Source organism: Vespa velutina, chromosome 13 (assembly GCF_912470025.1).
Source record: "Vespa velutina chromosome 13, iVesVel2.1, whole genome shotgun sequence".
In the NCBI taxonomy this organism is placed as follows: Eukaryota; Metazoa; Arthropoda; class Insecta; order Hymenoptera; family Vespidae; genus Vespa; species Vespa velutina.
The window spans coordinates 1,445,001-1,467,500 of NC_062200.1; the positions used below are offsets into that span (position 1 = coordinate 1,445,001).

Sequence of the window (22,500 nt, forward strand, 5' to 3'; positions counted from 1 at the left end):
TCGAACAAGTCGCTTTGTCTTAAACGTGATTTTCGAGGACCTGCCTCAAGTGTATAACAATCAACAGCTTCGTATGGTTCCTCATTCATCAATGTTCCTTCCTTCAAACAATCTGCTACCCATTTATAACCAACGACGTATTTTCTGTATGCTATACCTTGTAAAAATTTTAATGTTTTGGTGGCTGCGTTGTTAGTATCGTTCGTACTAACAATAACGTGAGTTACGGTTGAATTAAAATTTTGAGTCCAATTGGCGCCAATCATGTATGCCAATTTTTTGATCGATTCGATTTGATTAATCGCCAGACTACTCCAAACGAAACATAATTCTTTTTTATCGTCTCGTTGATTTTTAACATTTCTCGTCTCGTTCGTCCTACTAGTACCACCGTCATTGGAATTAGAATTTGACTTAAGTGACTTTTTATTCTCGTTTAGGAAATTGCTCGTTTCGCAATTACGATTAAGAGCCGTTTGGATTGTTTTAGGTGTACTTTGATAAAGCGGTCGGATCTTGTTTTGATCTATGGGAGTCTTCTTAACTTTAGCAGCTACCGAAGAGGATGGTGTTGTCGTCGTTGTGCTCATTGTTTTCGTCGCTGTTGTCGTCTTCGCAACTTGAAAGTTTTTCCTCGATCCTGGTGTTGTTGTTTGTGACATGGTCAAAGATTTTCTTGCCTTAAAGTTCGTGCTACGATCAACCTCCATACTGTGCAAGTTTACATGGAAAATAAAGGACAGATATTATTTTTCTCTCTCTTTTTTTTTTTTTTTTTTCAAATTCATCAAACAAAACAGAATGATTAACGTATTAAAATATTTTTGAATGAAATAATAAAAGGAAACAGATAAAGAAATAAAATACCTACAATTTTTTATCAGATTGTGGTGTATTTTCAATTATCTCATCGTCGCTAGAAATATCTTCGGCATTCTGTAAGAGAGAGAGAAAAAAAAAAAAAAAAAAAAAAAAAAAAAGATATAAGAAAAAAAGGAAAGAAAAAGTATTGGAAATAGCAAACAAGCAAATCTACCTTGTTACGAAGATTTGTTCTTTCTTTTTCGTGATTTTTCTTGTATTTCAATGGCGTTTGCAACGAGCTCTCTAATCTGTTTTCCTGGGACAACGTTTTTATATTTTCCTTCGACTTTCCTAAATTCTGCAAATTGTCTATACCAAAGAGATCTTCTTCGAGAGCATTGAGTAAAAGTTGATGCTGTGTTACGTCCAATAGAGAATCGTAATCGCACGAGGTAGTATCCTTTTGTTCTCCTATAATTTGACCTTTGCCCTTATCATTCTCGTATTTATCTTTCCCAGATATCAATGTTGCCCTTTTATTTTCGGCTTTTTCTTTACTCGTTATAATATCTTTTTTGATCGAATAATCTTTTGTATTATTTATAATGTATCTAGCGGTTTCATTCTCCTTGTTAGAACTATTGAAATTTTCGATCAATGTTTCATCATCATCATCATCATCATCATCATCATCACCATCAACCTCCTTCTCCTTCAAATTGTCTTCCATTTTACTGTCATTTGAATCGGCCAAGAAATCATTGGTCTCTATGCAAGATGATGTCGTTAATGGTATAGAATATTTTTTATCTTTATTTAATAAGTCCTTAGTATCGTCAATGAGATTTTCATCGGTAAAGAAATTCGTAGTTAAACTATTCGTTATGATCTCAATCTCGTTCGAATGATCATCAATCTTTTCTATCAATCGATCTTCCTTAGTTGTAATCTCATTTTCATTCATTCTAATTGATTTCACTTTATCTATAATATAATTGTTCAATTTTTCAGGTTCTTCCTTTTCAGGAATTGTTTTAACAGGTGTGCCAAAGTTATTCCATGAATCGAAAACAATACTTTGAGGAATCATTGTTGTCATCGGTTTATTCGATATTACCTTGGTACTTTTTAATTTTTCTAAATTATCTTTACCGATGGATCTCTGTGACGTATTGAAATCATTACACCAATCATTTACGATTTTGTTAACGAAATTATCGTCATCCGAGTCTTCCGATGTTATACGTTTTTTCTTGGAGGTTTCAACTTTTTTTTCGTCTATATTACCTTCGATATTTATCTTTCTCTTTCTTGCTGAACTATTATCAGAGTCTGAACCCGTATTGGCCATCAATTCTATTCTCTTGTATTTGCCTTTTGATTCATTCAACATATTATTACTCATCATTACTTTTTTATTATCCATGTTATTATCTGACTCCAAACTGAGTACATCTTTATCGTGATCTTCTACATCTACTCTTCTCTTTTTTCTAAGACTATTATCAGTATCTGAACTCGAATTGATCAACGCTATCCTCTTGTATTCATTTTTCGATTTTTTATTATCCATATTACTACTAGATTCTGAAGTTAATGATATAATCGTTGCATCCTCGTGATTTTTTCTAATTTTATTGTGACCTTCGTTAAATCTTACGATTTGAGTAACATTATCAATCGATTCACTATAATTCGAATCATTATCATTGCTCGATCTTTCTACTTCTCTTTCACTTTTTATTTCCTTGCCATTATGAACAATTAATTTTCTTTTATCCATTTCTTTATTAATTTTTATCGAAGTATCATCCTTCCTTTCGGATTTCGTTCCAAATTCCGAAGGCGTTGATTCACGACAAATTCTTAATTTTACGGGTAATATTGTATCCGTCATCGATTCCAAATTGAGAAACTTTAATTGCGAATCATTTTCCGGTGACATCATTCTAACGATGCTCGTTATCACAGGCTTCGAACGGATACCATTTTTATCAATGGCCCTTAAAGGGACCTCATTCGCACTCTTAGATAAATTTATTATATTTTTCTTGGTAGATTCGTCAACGTTGAATTTGACGTATCGTTCGTTGCAATCTACTACGTTGACAGTTTTATCTTCAGATATTGGTTCTTTCAATGAAACCAAAAGAACACCCAAAGAATCTTGAGTGGAATTTTTCGAGGAACATTTTATATTTCTTTCTTCGATCAATTCTATCGGATAATTTTTAACATCCTTCTCAACGATCAAACTGATCGAGGATCCTCTATTATCTAAATTGCACGCTTCATCCAACGCCTTATCAATTACCAATGAATCCTCCGATCCTTGTAAAGTTATCAAGTTAATATTCGAATTATTTAAGAACGAGCCTGATAACGTATTAATAATTGATTCTTTTCTAATAGGTCCGTACTTATAAAATTTCACCTTTCTTCTATTTTTAAATACCTTGCCCAATTTATTGAACGGCACGATACGTGTTTTCTTATCGTTCGTCACGAGATAATTCGTTGAGATTAATTCGTTAGGATCATTGTTCTCTTCCGTAACGTTTCTTCTACGTTCATCGTTATCATATCTTGTATTAACATTGTCAATGATTTCGTTAACGGTAACACGTTTAAACGTATCTTTGGATAATTTATTATTACGGTTCATTTGTTCCATCAAATTGCACTTGACATTTGAGAATTTTGATATTCCAGGTGATATTGCAATATCGTTAGATTTATTGGCGCACGTTTGATTTTTCTTCAATGACAGCTTCGACATAGATTCGTTCAATCTTGGATTTTCATTGACTTTGATCGGTGTACGTACGTTCCTTGGGGATAATAAAATTTGACTCTTACATAATATATCATAACGTTCCTCGAGATTAATCTTGACAGGTGTAACTTTACGTGGCGATTGTTCGACGTTAGAAAAATTTATGATCGTTGAATTCTTAGAATCGTCACGTTTCTTCAATGACAATTTCTTCTTCGAAATCGTTTCTTGATCCTCTTGATCCTTTTGATACGATTGATACTGATCAATTTCATGAACGTACGTAATTTTATCGGAATTACTCGTCGTAACACCGATGATGTCATTCATTTGTTCACGACGCAAACTCATTATCGGAACTCTTCCTTCCTTTTCCAACGAGATAAACGACGTATTCTGTGATACTTTTTGTTCATCCTTCTCTTCCATTTGGTCGTTCGAAAAAGATATATCGTGTGAGATCGAACACGAGGGAAATATTCGATTATCGTCATCTCGACGATCAATTAAATTTATTGATTCGTCACTTTTATCACGTGACGACGTTACAAATCCTAAAATTCCCGTGGACGATTTACGTCGTTGTTCATTCCTCGTCACTTTTTTCCCAAGGAATTCATCGGACGTTCTAGTCACGAAACCGCTCGTACTTTGTACACTGACGTCCAATGATTTTAATTTCTTCTTTTTCGTACGCATTTCTTTGCCAAATTTAACGACCCTATTCCAAGTTTCTTTAGTCGTATTAACAGATCCTAATTGTTTATTCGAATCTATTGAATCGATATTACTCGTTAAAGAATTTTCTCCATGGGAATTTTTTTTCATTGATTTTTCTACATTCGAACGTTCCTTTATTCTCGCGTGAATCATTTCGTACTTCAATTTAATTCCCGTAGAATCGTCCTTGATTTTTTGCTCGGGAAACGATGACCGTGTTGTTGCTTTCCTTTTGTATCCCTTACCCCTTGCATTATTCGTGACTCGAGATTTCATCGAATTGAATGATTCTTGCTTTACGTTATCTTCATGTTTCTTCGTCATCGAATGTTCCGATTCGTAAGACAATTTTTCCACTTTGATATTACTACTGGACGACATCAAGGATATACCAGATACTACGGTAGCAGTGTCATCTAAACAATTGTTTCTCATATTGTTAGGACTTAACGTTGGCTTTTCAAATTGTTCAGCATTGGGTAAATTTTTCAACCAATTTTTTATTCTCTTCTCTTTCATAAAACTTGTCTCATCTTTTGAACTTAGATTTCGTTGGGGCGAAGAGAGAAGTGGATAAACTCCGGATAATCCATCGGTCGATGAACTTCTCCTTTCTTTTCTTTCATCTGCGTAATCATTTTTCTTAATTGTATTATTCTTATTATATTTTTTACACGTTTCATTTATTTTATTTGAGATATCTTGACGAGAGGTACATCCTTCTTCTTCTTCTTTTTCAACAATATTCTTTTTCTTAAAGAACGACGAAATCTTTCCATTATTTTTTCTTTCTTCAATCGTTTTCGTTGAGCTCGATGCATTGTAACATTTAGAACTTGGCGTGGCGTAACCTTCCCTCGTGTTACGCGGATTTTTTTTATAAGAGAGTACTGTAACACACGTTTATTCTTATTTCAGTTTTATAGAAACAAAGAGAAAACCAAAAAAAAAGAAGAAGAAAAAAGAAAAGTAAATAAACAAAGACCAAAATAATCTTATCTTAATTCGATGATTAGATTTACATATACATATACATATACATATATATATTTTTTTTTTTTTTTTTTTTTTTTTTTTTTTTTTTTTTAATAGAATCGAAAAGAAAATTCATTTATATTTAATTAAAATAATGATAGAATTATAAATCGTATAATAATGTTCCATTCGTGTCAATTATGATTCATCATCAATTTTTGAAAATATTAAAAATCTATGTTCATTTGTCATAGACTTGTAATATATATATATATATATATATATATATATATAAAATATTCTTGATTTCTTACTTACTGTCTATATTTACATCTTCATGTATAGCATTTACAAGCTTTTCGAAACAATTAATACACTTTTCTGTATGCTTGTCCTTTGAAATACTTCGTCTTTGAAGACCAGTGTTACATAGAGGACATTTAGTATTTTTCTGACTTAGTACAGTTCCTATACATGTGCGACAAAAAGAATGTCCACATCTTGTCTTTACGGGTGAAGAAATCATATCCAAACTATAAAAAAATCAATAATTATATATCAAGTTATAAATGATTTATTTTTCTAAATGTAGAAGAAATATAAGTGACATTTAATTTAATATTACAAAGAATATGCTTTAATGTATCTATAAAGATATACAAAGATCAGTTCTTTGCATATACATTTCAAAATGCATAAAAACTATTGTAGAATTATATATACACACACACACACATATATATATATATATATATATAATTATCAATCTATTACAATATAATACACATAATAGCAAAAGAGCGTTATCTTATCACAATGCCTTTTTTAACCTCTGATCTAAGTGACCAGGGAAAAAGAGGGAAAAAGAGAAAAAAAATAAAAAAAGAAAAAAAAAGAAAGAAAAGATAAAAATCCAATAAATAAAACATCAAAAATTACGTTTATGACGATCGGTAATCGTGAAAATTTTATCGACAGTCATTCTCGTGCCAATCAATTTATTTTATTTGTTTTCTATTTTTATGACAGAAAATATGCTTACCAAATTCTGCATTGTAGACAATTATGAATAGACTTAACTGCGTCGTATAAAGTGTCAATGGACGCAATTTGATCCTCCGTCATTTTCTCGTTTATTAAAATGTAATAGGAAGTAACCAAAAAAAAAAAAAAAAAAATATTTCACTATCCAAACATAGTTACATATTTGATTTCACAAACTCGTAACACAACCTATACACCTCCATTTCATCTTTCTTCGTCAAGGAGTAGTTTTGGGTCCCTTACGTTATATGACAATGCGAAGTTTCTAAATTTCACCGCAACACATTTGTAGCGCTGCGAATACAAGCTTAGTATTATTTGAGAAATTCGCGGGGAATAAATTAATCGAGATATTTAAAAAAAAAAAAACACATATATATATATATACATATTTAATTTTCCCGACAAATAAATAAATTCATTTGTTTATCCATTCGTTATTAACTCCAATGTAAACTTTTGATACAACGTTGATTTGTTGTATCGTTGTAATAAAAAAAATAAAAAAATAATTAAAAAGCAAGGAAAGAACAAAAAAGAAAAACAAAAAAAAGGAAAAAAGAAACAAAAAGGAATATTAAAAGAAACAATAAAGAAACATTATTTTCGCGAATATTTAAAACAAATCCAACGAACTATTCGAGATGAATTATCATCGATCTAATATCGATCGTTCGATATTTGGCGGGCCCTTTCCACCATCGAGATTTGGCGGGCTCTACTGCGCATGTCAGTCCGCCATCTTGTGACGTAGTACGCCGTACACGAGAAGGTAGAGGTTACGCAATAAACCGGTCCACGAGTCGCGTCAGTCTTTGTTGGTATGTCGAGCTGTGATGTAGTGCCGGTAACGTCTCGTGCTAGTGATCATTATTATTAGTGTTAATATATAAAAGTAAAATAAAATAGATCGTTTCGCGTTTTATGCATCACTTTATTTCTCACTTTCTCTTTTGTATTTTATTAAAGGAAAAATACATAGGACGGAAGAATAAAATCTTGTCTTTTTTTTTTTTTATTGGTATCCCAACTACGAAATATGGCGTCTTTTTATTTCAAGGACGAGTGCATAGACCAGGTATTCGTTTAATTAATTTCCTTTTCTTTTCTTCTATCTTTCTTTTCCTTTTCTTTTATTTTATATATATATATATATACACACACTACTACCTCTCTTTACAAACTTAGAGCAGAAACGGGGCGCGAAAAAGTTCCTTTCGAGAACGTAACGCGTTAGCGATGCTTTTCATAGGTGCAGGCAGGGTTTAGAAATTTTACAATAGACAATGGGTATACCGTCGTCACAAAGCCCACAGCGGCCATGAATATAATCTTGCCGTTGACTACGATTCGAACTGACGTGCTTCATATTTAAACCCATTTACAAGTTGCCGGAAACGTGACGACCGTGTATATGTGTGTCTCACTGTGTGTGTCGCTATGTGCATATGTGTATTCGTGATGTGTGTGTTGTTATATGTGTACACACCACACCGCATCTCAGAAGCGAATCAAGACCCTGACTACATATTAAAACGAGGGTTTAGTGGCTCTAACAATTCTCTGAGCTCTCTGGAGGCAACTATATCTAGATCGATTTATTATTCCTATCAACGATTCTATGTATATTATAGCTTATCATTCGATACCGTTCTATGAGAGATAAATAGAGAGAGAGAGTATATTATTCAGTAACGTATTTGTGTACAACTATATTTACGTATTCGTCGTATATATATACATATATATATATATATATATGTATGTATGTATGCATACAAAACTATTATATACGTTATAAATTATATTTCGATATAATTCGACAAAAATATTATTTCACACGTATTTATGTGTATTTATATATTCATTATATATATATATATACAAGAATATTTTTTCTTTGTATATTATAGGTTATGTCTCGATCTAGTTAAACAAGAGAATTATTTTAAACGTATTTGATTTTATAATATTTAGATATTCGTTGTAAACGAAAAAAAATTTTTTCTATACGTATGTTGCAGGTTATATTTTAAAAGTATTTACGCATACTTATATATATATATATATATATATATATATATATATATATATATATATATATATGTTTGTATATATGAGAATATTTTTTCTTTGTATAATATATTATAGGTTATGTTTGGATACAGTACAACGAGAGAATTATTCTTTTAAACATAATTAAATCTACAGTATTTACGTATTCGTTGTGTACATCCATATAGAAAAATATTTTCTATGTATATTATAGATTATATTTTGAAATTTAATGGAAATATTATTTCAAACCTATTTTCGAGTATATTTATATATTAATTGCATGCATACACACACACACATATACAGTGAGAGGATGGATTTAAAGTTTGTAGGTGTGAGTCAAAGATACGAAAACTTTTAGTCTAAATTTTCTTTTTCAGGATTATCAAATTGAGAGATTAGCTAGTAAATCGAGAAATCCTAATCAAAGAAGCTTTCGCTTATCTCTGAACTTCTTTTATACCATTCTATATATATATATATATAAAAGAGAGAAACTTGTTTTGTACGTGTTCGTTTGTTCACGAAACATTTTAAAGGAATAGAAATTCGTTTCTATCGACGTAATAATGTTTGTATATATACAATACATTGTACAAATATATATAACAATGTACCTCCTACACGTAATATACTATTTACATACGTAATACGAGAGAAGATTACTAGAGTTACTTGTTTGCCAATACGAGTACAATAATATATATACATACATACATACATACATACATGCACACACATTGAATCTTTTAGGAAGAATGTATTAGTTCAGCTTGTTAATAAATTTTGAATGGATTTTTTTTAATTTATAATTAAATATATATATATATATATATATATATATATATATATACGAATTGAAAATGATGAAGTGAAATATTTTATCAGTGTTGCAGTCTCATCTTGGATAAACTATTCCTCGAAAAGGTGAAGATTTTTAACGAAAGATGAAAAAAATTAACGACGATGTCGTGCTGTGAAATGATTTTTATCGGAATGACCTGTTGATGACGTTATGGGGTGGTTCGTCCTCGCTTGTATTTTAATACTTTTCATATGCGGTAAGTTATCATTTTTATTTTCATCATCATTATTATTATTATTATTATTATTATTATTATTATTATTATTATTATTATTATTATTATTATTATTATTATTATTGCTATTATTATTATTATTATTGTTTCTTTATTCGAATAGTAAATAAATATAATAAATGATGTATCGAATAATGATATGTAATCTGTATCGTATCCATTTACGAAAGTCGTAGAAAATTAATTGATCAACTGTCCTTTGCTTTTACGCGAGTACAAGTAAGTAGTTAAGAGATAGAAGGAGAGAGAAAGACAGAGAGAGAGAGAGAGAGAGAGAGAGAGAGAGAGAGAGAGAGAGAGAGAGAGAGAGAGAGAGAGAGAGAGAGACAGACAGTAAAAAAAGAAAAAGAAAATATATCAAAGAAGTAAAAAAAGAAGAGTTAGTAGTGGCTATTACGTAGTCCTTTTACATGATCCTGTATGAGGAACACGCATATTAAATTTAATAATGTTCTTATGTAACATTATATATGTATATATCTTTAGAATATAGAATCCTCCTCCCTCTCTCTCTCTCTCTCTCTCTGCCCTCTCTCTCCCCCCTCTCCCTCACTCTCTCTCTCTTTCTTTTTCATAGCCTTTTCCTTAAGCACTTTTCCTATTATGTTCCGTTCTGCTTCATACATTACATTCTATGCACATAACATGCTTTATTCCTATACCATGTGTGTATGATATGTGTGGATGTGTGTGTGTGTGTGTATGAAAGCTTATATTATAGTGATTTATGTGAACGATAATTTACATGGTCCCCTTTTTTCTCTCCTTAATAGAAAATCGAACCACACCACTCTGTCTCTATTATTTCTTTTTTTTTTTTTTCTTTTTTTTTTTTCTTTTTTTCCTTATTTGCTTGTTCCCCTGTGTTAGATGATTTTAGTAGGACCAAAAAGAAAATCAATTTAATTTCAAATAATTTCAATAGTGATTATATATTAAGGATAATGCGAATATAAGGATTGAAATTATATATTGTACAAATATGAAACATGTGCACGGAACGGATTAAACCATAGACAAATATTTGGCACTTACAGTCAGCACTGTGTATTTCTTGAATAACTGTTTTTTTTTTTTTTTCATGCAGATATTTACATAAGTACACACACAGAGGTATATAAATAATTCGGTAAATATAGGTATGTAAATAATTCGTTCGTTCGTTTATGGTTTCAATGAGATATATTTATATTTATATGTATATTTGATATTTATATATATATATATATATATATATATATATATGTATATATCATGAATTTATTCGATTAATTAACAATCTTAATCGTCATTCTCGTGTATAATGTTTGTGGTAATTATGATAATATTGTTATTGTGGTGAACATTATTTGTATTCGATATGAGGATAAAATAATCGATCGATTACAGTGGGTCTTCTTTTTTTCCGAAAACGTTAACAAAGAAATTCGTGTTCCGTGCACTGGTGTTGATGTGTACAGTGAGAGAAATTTTATAGAAATTTATTCGTAAATACATTGTTTAATGGTAAAACGGAGAGAAAAAGAGAGAGAGAGAGAGAGAAAGAGAGAATTATTTAATGAATTATTCAAGTGATTTGAATATTTTGGTCGTTTAATCAAAATTGTAGGAATACGAAGATTTCTTTTTTTTTCTCTCTTTTTTCTTTTTTTTTTTTTTTTTTTTTTTTTTTTTTTTTTTTTTTTTTTCGTTAATTTTATTTCATATTATTTTTATTTATGTAGATTTATTATATAGATTTATTATTTAAAGGATATGGATTTATTTAATTATGAAAGGAATACAATTTAAAAAATTCAATATTTAATCGTTTAAATGATATCTTTTGTATTATGCCATATAAAAATTTTTAACAAATCAATTAATATTTGAAAATATATTAGATATATATTAATAGATATTTCGAATTGTTTAATACTATAATAAGCATTAATAATTTTCTATCATAGTAGTAAGTTTGATATACGTAAAATACTTGTTTATTAACTCTCAATTAGATTATATTATCTAACGAAATCAATTATAACTTCAATTTTCGATAACTATTTTAATATTCGAAACTGATAAAAATGATCGATTATTCGATCGTATAAATGACGAATTCATGAAAATTAATCGATAATCAAATCGATCGAAAGATAATTTCTATGAACTTCACTCACTGTACAAAAAGAAAAGAAAAACAAATGAAAAATAAAAAAAAAAGAAAATAAAGATGAATCACAAATTAAAGAAGTTAATAAAAATGAAATATTATTTTATTTCTGCTGCTGCTGTTGCTGTTGCTGCTATCGTTGCTGCTGTTGCTGATGATACTACACTATATGGTACCGGTCTGATGTTACTGCTGATACTGGTCTGATGATGTTATGATGATAATTATCATCATCATCATCATCATCATCATCATCATCATCATCATCATCATCATCATAATCATCACAATCATCGCAACGATCATGATCATGATTATGATCATGATGATTTATGGTCACCGTCGCGTCGTCACGTGTGTACAGCGACGGGATTGCCGTTGCCACAGGGTGGTGGTGGGTTGGGTGCACATGGACAGCCGCAGGCCGGTTTGTCGAGCACCCCAGGTCCCGGCGTAATCGGTATTGGTGGTGGTGCTGGTGGTGGGCTTGGAATGGGCACGGTCGCCGGTGGTGCCGTCGTAGGGGTCAGTGGCATAGGTGGAGGAGCAGGTGGTGGTGCAGTTAGGGGTAGTAGTAGTAGTGGTTCAGTTGGTAGTGGTTCAACATTTGGAAGTTCAAGCTCCTCAGGATCTGCTACCGTCGTTGGAAGCGGTGTTGGTACTGGTATAGGAAGTGGTGTTACCGGTGGAAGCATTGGCGGTGGTGCCGGTGGTGGTGCAGCTGGTGGTGGAAGCGGGGGTTGGTCCACTGGACCATCGCGTCGGGGCCAGGGGTGGCGCGTCTGGCGCCGCGGCGACCCAACCCTTATGAATCTATGGAAATCTCAGGGTCCTTTAGGTAAATCTTTATATACGGTCTTATAGATTAGATTTTTATTTTATTTATTATCGATTATAGCGACAAATTTATTCTTTTTATATATATATATATATATAGATCTTATTATTATTATATTATTTCTTATATATTATATTTATATAATATAGTAATATAAAATGAAATCTATTATATTAATTATATATATTATATAATTTTATATTATATATATATATATATAAATTTATTATAAATTAATAATATATCATTAAGTTTGATTATAGGGTTTGTTGTATTTTATTTATTTATTTATTTATTTATTTATTTATTCTTATTTTTCTTTTTTGTAGGTTCATTGGAAAATTGTCCAATTAGAATAAATCATATTTGAATTAAAAATTTATTTCTATGTTATTGATTATATTTTTTTTTCTTTTCCTTCCACTTTACTATTTAATTCACAATTAATCCAATAACCGATCTGATATTTGATCACACTAATGCTTGTTATTTAAAGATATAATAGAAAATTTATCAATTACTGAAAGTAGGAATTTCCTTATATTAATTATATCTCTCTCTCTCTCTCTCTCTCTCTCTCTCTCTCTCTCTCTTTCTATAATTATTATATAAATAATAGAAAATTTCTAAACTCGTGTATATAACATACTCATTCATTTTATTTTCGTATAATGCGAAACAATATAAGATATTTCGTGATTTGTACACATTTATGTTAAATTGTAACATGTCTTTTGAGATTAATTTTTAAACGAACGAAAAAAGAAAAAGCAAAAGAAAAAAAGGAAAAAGAGAGAGAGAGAGAGGGAGAGAGAGAGAGAGAGAGAGAAGAAAACCAATTAACATTACTAACCAAACGTTTCAAGGCAATTTAACTTAAGAGAGAAGAAGATCAAATGAATAGGATTTAAAAATGTATTTATCCACCTTCTTCGTTGTTAACAACGTTCGTAATAATACGGAATACGTCTAATATCGAAGCTCGTTTGCTCAGTTTTCTTCGGGTCGGTTGATTCGAAGCAAGTTTACGACTAAAAGGGACGAGTACGATAACTGTTCTGAAAGATTCATGAAAGTGTAAACAAGACGGGGTGCAGTTTAAGCAGAGGTAGAAGACCAGCTCCTCTTTCATTTGACTTCCAAATAGTAACGAAAAAATTTTTCGATAAGAATTTTAATGTGCAATCTTTAAAAGAATTTCATTCCAATTTCTATATTCAATAATATTCGTATCATAAAGTGGATAAATCTTTTCTTCGATTTCGTAATATTTCTTGCAAATGACATTTACATATTTCCATATTCCTTTATATTTTTTTTTTCCTCCGCTTCTTAAGTTAGATAATGTAAAAGTTATAATATTATTTTCATATTTATATTATATATATAATTATACTATATGTGTGTGTATATATATATATATACATAATTTAATTATAAAATAATTTATTAAAGTATGATATTACTAAAGTTATAAATATAGCATAGTACATTTGTAATATATAATATATACATATAATATAAAATAGTATATATGATATAATTATTATCAGGATTATTATTATTATTATTATTATTATTCTGTTATAATATAAAGATTAAAAGTGTACGACTGAATAATTGAACGGTACTATAGGGGATTAAACTAAATACTAACGTTTAAATTCTTCTTGTTCGGAAACAGATAGAGTCGTTTATGCTATCCAACATTGTCGAAACATGTCACACACAGTAATACGATTTAACGAGCCATGATGTGATCCGTGAAAGTACTTCATTCAATCTTTATTACTATCGTTCTAGTTCTAGTTAATGTTTTTGTGAGTCATATAACAACGTATAGACGTATATACCACAAGAGGGGGGCGGGGATAAACGGAACGATAAATTAAATTTCTTTTTTCTCTTTTTTATCTCTCTCTTTTTTTTTTTTTTTTTTTTCCTAAAGTGATTGAACCTTCTACTTCTTTTATTTAATTTTCGTATAAATCGTAAATTCTATTTATCAGATTTGTAAATCTTTTGTTAAAAACGGGAGAAAAGTTTTTTCTCATGGTACTTACGAAAATATGTTGGATGATTATAGAAGTCAAGGAAAATATTGTGTCTATAAAAATATATATATATATATATATTTACTAACTCGGAAAAAAATTAGTACTCAGACTGCGAAAAGAAGGTACATATATAGTTATTTTTCTTTCTTCTTTTACTCGAGTACTATGTTTACTTTTTTCAGAGAAAATATTAATTGGGAAAAAAATGGAACGCCGTGTACTTTTCATTTGGGTACTGAAACTTCGTATATAGTACGATTAAAACTATTTAGAATTTTTAATATCCTTTGTTCGTACATTATTACTATCATAAAAAAAAAAAATAAAAAAAAAAAAAAAATAAAAAAAAAAAAAAATAAAAAAAAAAAAAAAAAAAAAATTCGTATTCGCGAAGTTAAATATTTAATTTTACTTATTTATATATTTAATCTAATTTAATCTTCACGTTGATATAATTTATTATATTTAATATATAATTTATGATTTATTTTTCCTTTCTTTCTTTTTTTTTTTTTATTTTTTTATTTTTTAGACAGGAAAAAAAATTAAATTATCATTGACAAATATATATTACGTTCCGCTAATTATTAATGAAATTACCCTAGAAAGAGAATTACTTCATTAATATATGATCCAATTGATGAAGTTATTTTTACATTACATATATAATTCTTTTTATAAAAAAAAAATATATTTATTAAAAGAAAATATATATATATATATATATATATATATTTAACAAACAAATTCTTTAAGAAAACTTTCTTTTAAATTTATCTTAATAAACGAGAGAAAAGATTTGTCATGGAAATTATTAATTTTCATCCGAGGATTGATATTTCACGTTAAAAAAAAAAAAAAAAAAAAAAAAAAAAAAAAAAAAAAAAAAAAAAAAAATCGATATATTTAGATAAGATGAAAAACACGAACGATGTTTACTCTTTCATTATTTTTCATTTTGTAAGATAAAAATATGAAAGGGGGAGAAGGTGGTGGTAGCACCGGGTTATATGGCTGAAAGAAAAAAATACGATAAAATAAAATAAAATAAAATAAAATAACGAAGGTAGGATGAAATTAAAATTAAAAAATCCAAAGAAATATAAATCACGGATAAGATAATCAGAATGAAAAAAAAAGAGAGAGAGAGAGAGAGAGAGAGAGAGAGAGAGAGAGTATTATAGAATAAAAATGAATTTAATATAAGAGAGAGAGTATTATAGAATAAAAATGAATTTAATATAAGATCATATATGATCGGGGTTGTTAAACAGGCTCTTTAGGAAACGCCAAGGGTTACATCATCCTCGCACTTTTGATTGGCGTTATCTCAATGGTGATCGGTTGCTGGTTATCCGATAACTGTTGGTCACCTGAACCAGAAGGGGTGGTCACCCTCGCATAGCCTAGTGCCGATTTTCGTTCGTCTAGGCGATAACAACTACTACGACGCCTACCATCCTATACGATTCTCAACGAATCGAACGGTCAGCGTCCTTCGCAACGACATCAACAACAACAACAACAATTACAACAACTACAACTACAACAATTGTTACAACAATTACAACAACAACAACTATTTCAACCTCAGCGAGTGGAAGAGCAACGTCGACAAATTGAACGATTATTTCAGCATCAAAGACGACCCTTGCTCGACATTAACGACAACGACACGCTTTTACGCGTATGATCGTCATGAATCATAGATCATAGATCATAGATCATAGATCATAGATCATTGTCAAAGGTCATTTTTATTAAACTTCTCTTTTTCTCTTTCTTTCTCTCTCTCTCTCTCTCTCTCTCTCTCTCTCTCTCTCTCTCATATCTATCTCTGTTTCTGACTCTCTCTCTCTCTCTCTCTCTCTCTCTCTCTCTATCTCTGTTTCTCTTTCATTCTTTTACAAGAACGAAAGAAAGAAAGGAAGAAAAAAAGAAAGAAAGAAAGAAATAAACAAACGAACAAATGAACCGGCTGCCGATTAACGAAAAAAAAAAAAAAAATAAATAAATGAACAAACTACGATCCTCGCTTCGCGTTCCTAAATGCATCGACGATCTCCGCCCGTTCCGAATGGAGAAGTATCAGTGTTTAAATACAAAAATACTTCAATTCATCGATCACGATCAAATCTCATAATTATATATATATTTTAGTTAGGATCGCGAAGGATAGGACTATATATATATGTATGTGTATATATATATATATATATATATATAGTTATGATCCTAATCTTTCATTCAGGAAAGATTTATAGGATTGTTTAGCGATCGATTTTCATCATAATTAAATATAATATGGCTGTTGATTAATTACAGTTATCAATAATTAAAGAAAAAAAAAAGAAGAGGATAATTAGTATAGGCCATCGCTCGACTCTAATTAAGATTATTATTATTATTATTATTATTATTATTATTATTATTATTATTATTATTATAATTCGTAACAGTATATATATATATATATACATGGGTATAGTATTATAGATATGTATATAGGTATTATATAGATAAATGCTTAGGTACTTACGACTATAAATATTTATCACGTTTAGATTACGTATAACACGCCTTTTTCGAGCGTTTGCCAAAAATAAGCAGCGATATAAATCAAGATCGCTGATTTAGGGGGAGGGGCCAATTATATTTGATCGAGCTTGTATAAAAACGTAATCTTCTGTCGATAGAAAATCAAAGAGAGGCCTTTTTGTTAAAGTTTTTACTTTAGCGTTCAACGAAATTAATTTTTTTTTTTCCTTTTTTTTTATCCTTTCTTTTTTTTTTTTGTTCCTTTTTTTTTCTTTTAATTTTCATCGATTTCTTCAGATATGTTGGGAAATATCTAAGAAGCCAGTCAATACAACGAAATTTTCTATTCTCTCTCTCTCTCTCTCTCTCTCTCTCTCTCTCTCTCTCTCTCTCTCTCTCTCTCTCTCTCTCTCTCTCTCTCTCTCTCTCTCTCTCTCTCTCTCTCTCCCTCATATATAAGTGTAAAAATATTAGATCAATTCATGAATAAGTTCTATTTATTGTTACAATAGTAAAAAAAAAATATATATATATATATGTATATATATATTAGATTATATTATAAACTATATTTTATATATATTATATATAATATATATTAAATATATTGATTATAATACAAATTATATTAAATATAATTTAAATTTAATTTATTTATCTACCTAATTGAAGATAATTAAATGAAACATTTTGATTTTAAAAAAAGAAAAGAAAAGAAAAAAAAAAAAAAGAAAAGAAAAAGAACGCGTTCTGAAATCAATCTGCAAAATGAACTATTTTGATTTTTACGTGTAACACTTCTTCGTTCGTATATTAATCGAATGACCGCAATGAGCGCGAGTCACTGTGGCTGATGGGGTTTATCATAACGTACAGTGTGTGAGTATTGTAATTGGTGAAATGCAGTTTGATTCGTGCAGGCTAAAAGCCACAGACAATTCCATCGGTTTACTACGTTCGAACGAGCTGACCGTTGTTATTCTAACGAAGCTTTAATCATTGGGTTTGCTTAAAGTAGTGCTTTTCCTTTACGTAGGTAACTAGTTACTTGGATACTCCAATCGATAATGTTATCAGCTGTTCAAAATTGAATTGCAGAATATACGGTTCATCAGACTTTAGTTAGTTAAATCGGTTATTACTTGTAGGTATCCGATTAATGGATTGCTGTTAAATATTTCAATATAAGGAGTTATTATTATTGCTATTATTATTAATTTTTTTTCTTTTTTTTTCTTTTTTATTTTTTATTTTTTTTTTTTTTTTTTAGATATATATTTATCGATTATAATCTGATCGATTTAAATTATATATATATATATCAAGAAATATATCATTTTCATCGAACTTTGGTGATAAAGTCAAATTGAATTAGGATAACTATCGGATTAATGGATTGTTTTAAATATTTGAATATTTTTGGAGTTATTATTATTATTATTATTATTATTATTTTTTTTTTTTTTTCTTTATTTTTTTAAAGAACAAATTATTAGTAATATCTAATTGATTTAAATCGAAATGGTATATAATTTTATCAAATTTGAGATAGTTGAATCGGACAAATTTAGGTATTTCATTAATAGATTTGTAAAAGAAAAAAAAAAAAAAACAAAAAGAAAGAACTCAGAATTATTTTCAAATTCATAATTTTTTTTTTTTTTTTTTTTTTTTTTTTTTTTTTGAAATCATTAATAATTATATCGAAAATAATTCATCCTTGTTAAATCTAATCGTAACTAAAAGTAACTGCGAAATATTTCTTTTCATTTAACGTTGAAATAATCAAATTGAAATAGGCTAAGCTATCTGATAATTGGGTTAGCGTGAATACTAATTGGAACATCTCGAATTAATTATTTTACAAACAATTTATGAATTATATCCCATCGATTAAAGTGGACAAATATTTATCAAAGTTAATTCGTTTCGACTTAGTAATTATGTTGAAAGCAATTAATAGATGAAAAAGTATAAAAAGTAATGTATTTGGCCGTCCATTAAATTATGTTAGGATCGCATAATCAACGACGATTATTTAATTAAAATCTAAATTGACAAATTTCGTTGTATATAAATTAAAAGAAAGAAAAAAGAAAAAAACAAAAAACAAATATTTCTCTACTCGAATATTATCTTAAACAATTGATTCGCACGTCGACGCATTACATGAACATTTAATCATACTTACGATTATTATAATATTATTAATCGACGTTAAATCTATGATTTTTTTTTTCTTTTTCTTTTTTACGCATTTCAACGATGGAAAATAAGAAAAACGATAATCGTTCTACGTTCATCGTCGGTAATAATAGAGATCGCAGGGAGAGAGATAAGAAAGTAAAAGAGAGAAAAATTAAACAAAACAAAACAAAAAGAAAAAAAAAAAAAAGAACAACAAAAAGTAAAAGAATCATAAAAGAGGACAAAGAGAAGAAAAAAAAAGAAAAATGGCAAGACAACAAATTTTCGAGAACGAGCTCGTGATAATGATAAAAGAAAGTATAATTTAGTTCGTTTGTCCGTAGTCGTGACGATCTCGTCATCGAGCCGTGATTGTTGGGGGTTGTAGAGAAGGTAATATATATAGTAATAATAATAGTAGTAGTAGTAGTAGTAATAGTAGTAGTAGTAGTAGTAGTAGTAGTAGTAGTAGTAGTAGTAGTAGTAGTAGTAGTAGTAGGGTAAAATACGAAATGGGTCAACAGCCGCGGCTTCTCGTTTCTCCTTCATGCTACTAATGGCTCGCGTTATTGGCAGCAAGAGGAGTCTATATCTGTGTGCACCAAGAGAGACTCTCGCTCCTAATTTCTCTTCGTAGGCGAAGATACGCTTTTGAAAGGATGATGTATGTATATATATATGTACGTATGCATGTATGTATGTATGTATGTATGTATGTATGTATGTATGCAGTGATTTCCCTTTCTCTCTCTCTCTCTCTCTTTATCTCTTTCTCTTTTTATATCTATCTTTCTTTCTCTCTCTCTCTCTCATTTTTGGGACTTAGTACTTGAACCTCTTTTATTTGTTCGATGATTAAGAATGGATTTGATAGCAAAGACCAGTGAACAATTCTAATGGAAATCGTTTCTTGCTCCGCCTTTTCTTGATTATTCTCTGTCGGTTTTAAAAATATAATTTTTCTCTTTTTTTCCTTTCCTCTGTCTCTCTCTCTTCTTTTTTTTTTTTTTTTTTTTTTTTTTTTTCCCTAATCATTAGCATATCCAAGATTAGAAGGATTAGAACGAGGGACGAATAATTTGTTATATTTTCTTATATAGGTTATATCGTTCTATGGATTTTTTTTTAATTAATTAATCAATTAATTAATTAATTAATTAATTAATTATTTTAATGTCGAGATTAAATGGGTCGAAAAGAGAGAAGTTTGGTATTTTCTTCTTTTCTCTTTTTCCTTTTTTTTTCTTTTTCTTTTTTCTTTTTTTTTCCCCAAAATTAGGAGCTTTATTCAGAGGAGATATTTGGTATTGGCCCCTGAAGATTTACCGTTCTATGGATTTTCTCTTTTTCATCCTTTTTTTTCTACTTTTTTTTTTCTTTTTTTTTCTTTTTTTTTTTAAAGATTAGAAGGATTGAAAAGAGAGGAAGATTTTGATATTGTCTTTTGAAGATATACCATCTATGGATTTTCTTTTTCTTTCTTTTTCTTCTGTTTTTTTTTTTTCGAGATTAGAAGGATTGAAAAGAGTGGAAGATATTGGTATTGTCTTTCGAAGGTATATCGATCTACGGATTTTCTTTTCCATTTTTTTTTCGAGGTTAGAAGGTTTAGAAAGAGATGAAGATTTTGATATCATTTTCTTTTTTGTTTTTGAGATGTTCAGTGTTTTTTTTTTTTTTTTATTAATTTATCTTGAAGTCAAGATTAAATTTGTTAAAAAGATCAGATACTATTATATAATTTCAATTACGATATAATGTTAGATTAAAAATATTCTGATTATCGTAAAGATAATATATTACTGAATATTGCAATGAATAAATAAATAAATAAATAAATAAATAAATATAATATATACATTGCAATCAGTCATCTTAAATTTTGACTAAAACATTTCTTTCAAACGTTAGGATGATGATACACATTGAGAAATATTAAAAGTAGAAATTAAAATAAATTGCAATGAAATCATTATGAATTTTAATTAAATCGATGTATTCGAAGATAAAATATTACTTTCAAATGTTATCATCGATATATATGCATACATAAAAGTTATTTATAATTATAACAAATATGTATATATATATATATATATATATATATATATATATATATATATATATATAATAGTATCATAACGTTAATTTATTTCCGTTTATCTTCTCGACATTATCCAAGCAACATTTCAAAGGAAATCCTTGGGGTACACGCATCTGGCGTTATCTGGAATAGATTGTTGCACCTGTAGCAGTCGACTGCTATTGCATCTGCTCAATTGCATTATACCGGAAAGGCTTCGTAATATACAATTTGTCATTATCAAGAATCAATATTTATTTTATATCTATGTAATAAGTAATCTCGTTTTAATTTTATTTTTATTTTTATTTTCAATTAATTATATATACTTTTTTTTTTTTTTCACTTTTTGACCTTTCAAAAGACAACAGAACGGATAGAAATTTTTTCTGGTATCCTTCGTTATTATTTTTCTTCTTTCATTCTATTTTCTTTTTTTTTTTTTTTTTTTTGGTCGTTGTTATTACCGTCGTTATTGTCGTTCTTCTTACTTTCCCTTTATTTTTTTTTCTCCCCCAAGTAGATCGTAGCATATCACATTACGGAGTTAATTAATTTAATCAAAACAAATCAGGGTGTACTATATACCATATTATCTCCTTCTGTTAATGGACCAATCGTTCGTTTCCAAAGCATATAAATCCGGTTGTTGATAATAGAGAGAAAAAAAGAGAGAGAGAGAAAGAGAGAGAAAAGCAGAGTCGAACATACATTTTTCGTTCACTTTTACAGGAGATTTCATCGGGACAACTCTAACTGGTCGATATTTCTTTCTCTATCTATCTGTCTCTGTCTGCCGTCTATCTGTCTCCCTTTTTTTTTCTTTTTTTTTTATTCTATTTTTCGCACAACTTTGAATTTAATCGAGTTCTCTTATCTTTTTCCTTTTTTTTTTCTGTCGTTTATTTTTCTTTCTTTCTTTCTTTTTTTTCCTTCTTTTTTTTCCCTCTTCTTTTTCTCCTTGTTTTTTTTTTTTTTTCCGGCAATCCGAATTGAAAGTAATTTTGACCAATTTTCGTATCCGACGGTTAGCTTTACAAATTAATCGTAACTTTTCTTCTTTTTGCAAGTTTCACTCGCCAGGGAATACAAATGTGTATTTACGCATACGCGTATTTACTTTTTTGTTTTCTTTTTTGTTTTCTTTTTTGTTTTCTTTTTATAT

The 22,500-nt window shown here is 29.0% G+C and overlaps 2 protein-coding genes across 19 annotated transcripts in view; one reads left to right on the top strand and one right to left on the bottom strand.

The window, feature by feature from the left end:
* LOC124953948 (breast cancer type 1 susceptibility protein homolog) overlaps window positions 1-6,575 on the bottom strand; it is a 7,705-nt gene extending 1,130 nt beyond the window's left edge. The window contains exons 1-5 of the mRNA XM_047506044.1: window positions 6,318-6,575; window positions 5,594-5,808; window positions 1,037-5,190; window positions 872-936; window positions 1-711 (exon numbers count right to left, since the gene is read on the bottom strand). The exon at window positions 1-711 is cut by the window's left edge and continues 58 nt beyond it. Coding sequence (XP_047362000.1) covers window positions 1-711; window positions 872-936; window positions 1,037-5,190; window positions 5,594-5,808; window positions 6,318-6,400 — 5,228 coding nt within the window. The 5' untranslated portion in view covers window positions 6,401-6,575. The remainder of the gene's footprint in view (window positions 712-871; window positions 937-1,036; window positions 5,191-5,593; window positions 5,809-6,317) is intronic.
* Window positions 1-22,500, top strand: part of LOC124953950 (glycine-rich cell wall structural protein 1-like) — a 68,785-nt gene that overhangs the window by 25,194 nt on the left and 21,091 nt on the right. For 8 of the 18 annotated variants that reach the window (XM_047506056.1, XM_047506051.1, XM_047506054.1 and 5 more), the window contains 3 exons: window positions 9,266-9,438; window positions 11,997-12,470; window positions 15,802-16,396. In XM_047506056.1, the coding sequence (XP_047362012.1) occupies window positions 9,393-9,438; window positions 11,997-12,470; window positions 15,802-15,932 (651 nt within the window). In that variant the 5' untranslated portion in view covers window positions 9,266-9,392 and the 3' untranslated portion in view covers window positions 15,933-16,396. Of the gene's footprint in view, window positions 1-5,612; window positions 7,398-7,428; window positions 7,943-7,987; window positions 8,011-9,265; window positions 9,439-11,996; window positions 12,471-12,799; window positions 12,864-15,801; window positions 16,397-19,596; window positions 20,332-22,500 lie in introns of those variants that run through there. The other 10 variants (XR_007102380.1, XM_047506047.1, XM_047506050.1 and 7 more) reach the window with 10 other exon arrangements.